At 34.1% G+C, this 1985-nt stretch overlaps 1 protein-coding gene across 1 annotated transcript; it reads left to right on the forward strand.

Moving 5' to 3' along the window:
- Nucleotides 1-226: 226 nt before the first annotated feature.
- On the forward strand, nucleotides 227-1985 carry LOC110738576 (polygalacturonase-like). The gene is made up of 4 exons (XM_021918973.1): nucleotides 227-691; nucleotides 988-1277; nucleotides 1419-1647; nucleotides 1767-1985. The coding sequence occupies exons 1-4, from the start codon at nucleotides 227-229 to the stop codon at nucleotides 1983-1985; spliced, it is 1203 nt and encodes a 400-aa protein (XP_021774665.1).

A 1985-nucleotide genomic window follows, 5' to 3' on the forward strand; every position in this document is an offset into this window, starting at 1 on the left:
AATTTGTAATTTCAATATATTAATAATAATAATAATAATTCCAGTGTATTATAATTGCATGCATGTTACGTACAAATAAAGTATAAAGTTATGACCTATTGCACAAATTAAAACCTATAAATACCCTCTACCTTTCCTTAATATCTTTCATCCTCAACAACCTAACTTCCTTCTCTTTTCCACACACAACATTTCTATATATCTTTTTCTAGTTAAGAAAAAGAAAATGGAAACCAAAGTAACATCATCCTTAACACATGTACTTATATTTGTTCTCTTCACCTTATTCTTCGTTGTAAATCGACAACTTGTAGCAGCAACCAATATTAACTTGGTGAGCCTAGGTGCAAAATCAGACGGGTTAACAGACTCATCAAGGGCATTTACGTCTGCATGGAAAATTGCGTGTGAGTCAAGAAACCCTTCCACAATTCTTGTACCACAAGGAAGGTACTTGGTTAACAAAGCCTTAGTATTTAATGGGAGGAATTGCAAGAACAAGGCTATAAGCTTTGTCATTAGAGGTACCTTGGTGGCCCCGGCTGACTTTCGAGTGCTCGGAAATGCCGGTACTTGGTTCTCTTTTGATGATGTTACCGGAGTTTCTATCTTCGGCGGGGTGTTTGATGGACAAGGTGCTGGTTTGTGGGCTTGTAAGAGGTCCGGGAAGACTTGTCCCCCGGGAGCTACCGTAAGTAAATTTTATTTTTCAACCTTAATATAATTATCTATGACATACATGATCAATTATTTAAAATCAAAATAAAAACACATAATAAATTGAAAATTAATTTGTTAATTTAAATAGCTGATCAAAGCTTTAATAAACTATGTACATGTTAACCACTATATTAAGATGATGTTAACATGTTATTAACACACTTGTTGTACCTAATGTATCACGGATGTTATATTATTTGTTAGAGTACATTATATTCTTAATGTTGGACAATAGTTTATCATCTAACTACTTCTTTATTTGTCCAGACAATTCGATTTTCAAATTCAATGAACATCGTGGTGAATGGATTAACTTCATTGAATAGCCAATTGTATCATATTGATTTTGATGGTTGTAAGGAAGTAAAAGCTGAAGGTGTGCAAGTCTCGGCCTCTGGTGCAAGCCCTAACACCGACGGAATTCATGTTCAACACTCGACTGGAGTGACAATCATGAACACAAAAATAGGCACAGGAGATGATTGTATATCAATTGGAGCCGGGATTAGTAACTTGTGGATTGAAAATATTGCTTGTGGTCCCGGTCATGGAATTAGGTATTTATTAAGAGCCATTTCTAACTATAGTGATTTTGTTGTCCAAATAATATACATACTAAAAGCAATAAGCAATGGTGTGCTAAAAAAATTAAATTAAATTACGCGCAAAGTTTGAACATATGTTCCATTGAATTTCAGCATCGGGAGTTTAGGTAAGGAGCTAAACGAACCTGGAGTAGTGAATGTGACAATCAAGAGTTGTACATTTGTTGGCACCAAAAATGGAGTAAGGATTAAATCATGGGGAAGGCCAAGCAATGGATTTGTGAGACATGTTCTCTTTCAGCATCTTACAATGGTGAATGCTCAAAATCCAATCATCATTAACCAAAATTATTGTCCAAATGAAAGAGGTTGCCCGGGAAAGGTAAGAAAACAACATCATTTTTTTCTTCTTATTTATTCATTAAAAATTAAACTAATTAATTAACCATTCATATCCTCTATTTATACTAATTGTTACATTGCATACTTATAATTGACCAGGTTTCAGGAGTAAGAATCACTGATATAACATATCAAGATATTCATGGAGCATCAAGGACACCAATTGGTGTGAAATTTGATTGTAGTTCAAAATACCATTGTACAAACATCAAACTCAATGACGTGCATCTCACCTATAGAAACAAACCAGCTGGAAAAACTTGTATTAATACTGTTGGAAGTATCTTTGGTTCAAGTCAGCCTAATAACTGTTTTTAA

Source organism: Chenopodium quinoa, unplaced genomic scaffold, assembly GCF_001683475.1.
Source record: "Chenopodium quinoa cultivar QQ74 unplaced genomic scaffold, ASM168347v1, whole genome shotgun sequence".
NCBI classification, from domain to species: domain Eukaryota; kingdom Viridiplantae; phylum Streptophyta; class Magnoliopsida; order Caryophyllales; family Amaranthaceae; genus Chenopodium; species Chenopodium quinoa.

Excerpts from the sequence above, each read along its gene's own strand:
- LOC110738576 (XM_021918973.1), top strand. The coding sequence starts at position 227 with ATGGAAACCAAAGTAACATCATCCTTAACACATGTACTTATATTTGTT. Across the intron at positions 1,278-1,418 it reads GGTCCCGGTCATGGAATTAG|CATCGGGAGTTTAGGTAAGG; the intron begins GTATTTATTAAG and ends ATTGAATTTCAG. Across the intron at positions 1,648-1,766 it reads AAAGAGGTTGCCCGGGAAAG|GTTTCAGGAGTAAGAATCAC; the intron begins GTAAGAAAACAA and ends ATAATTGACCAG.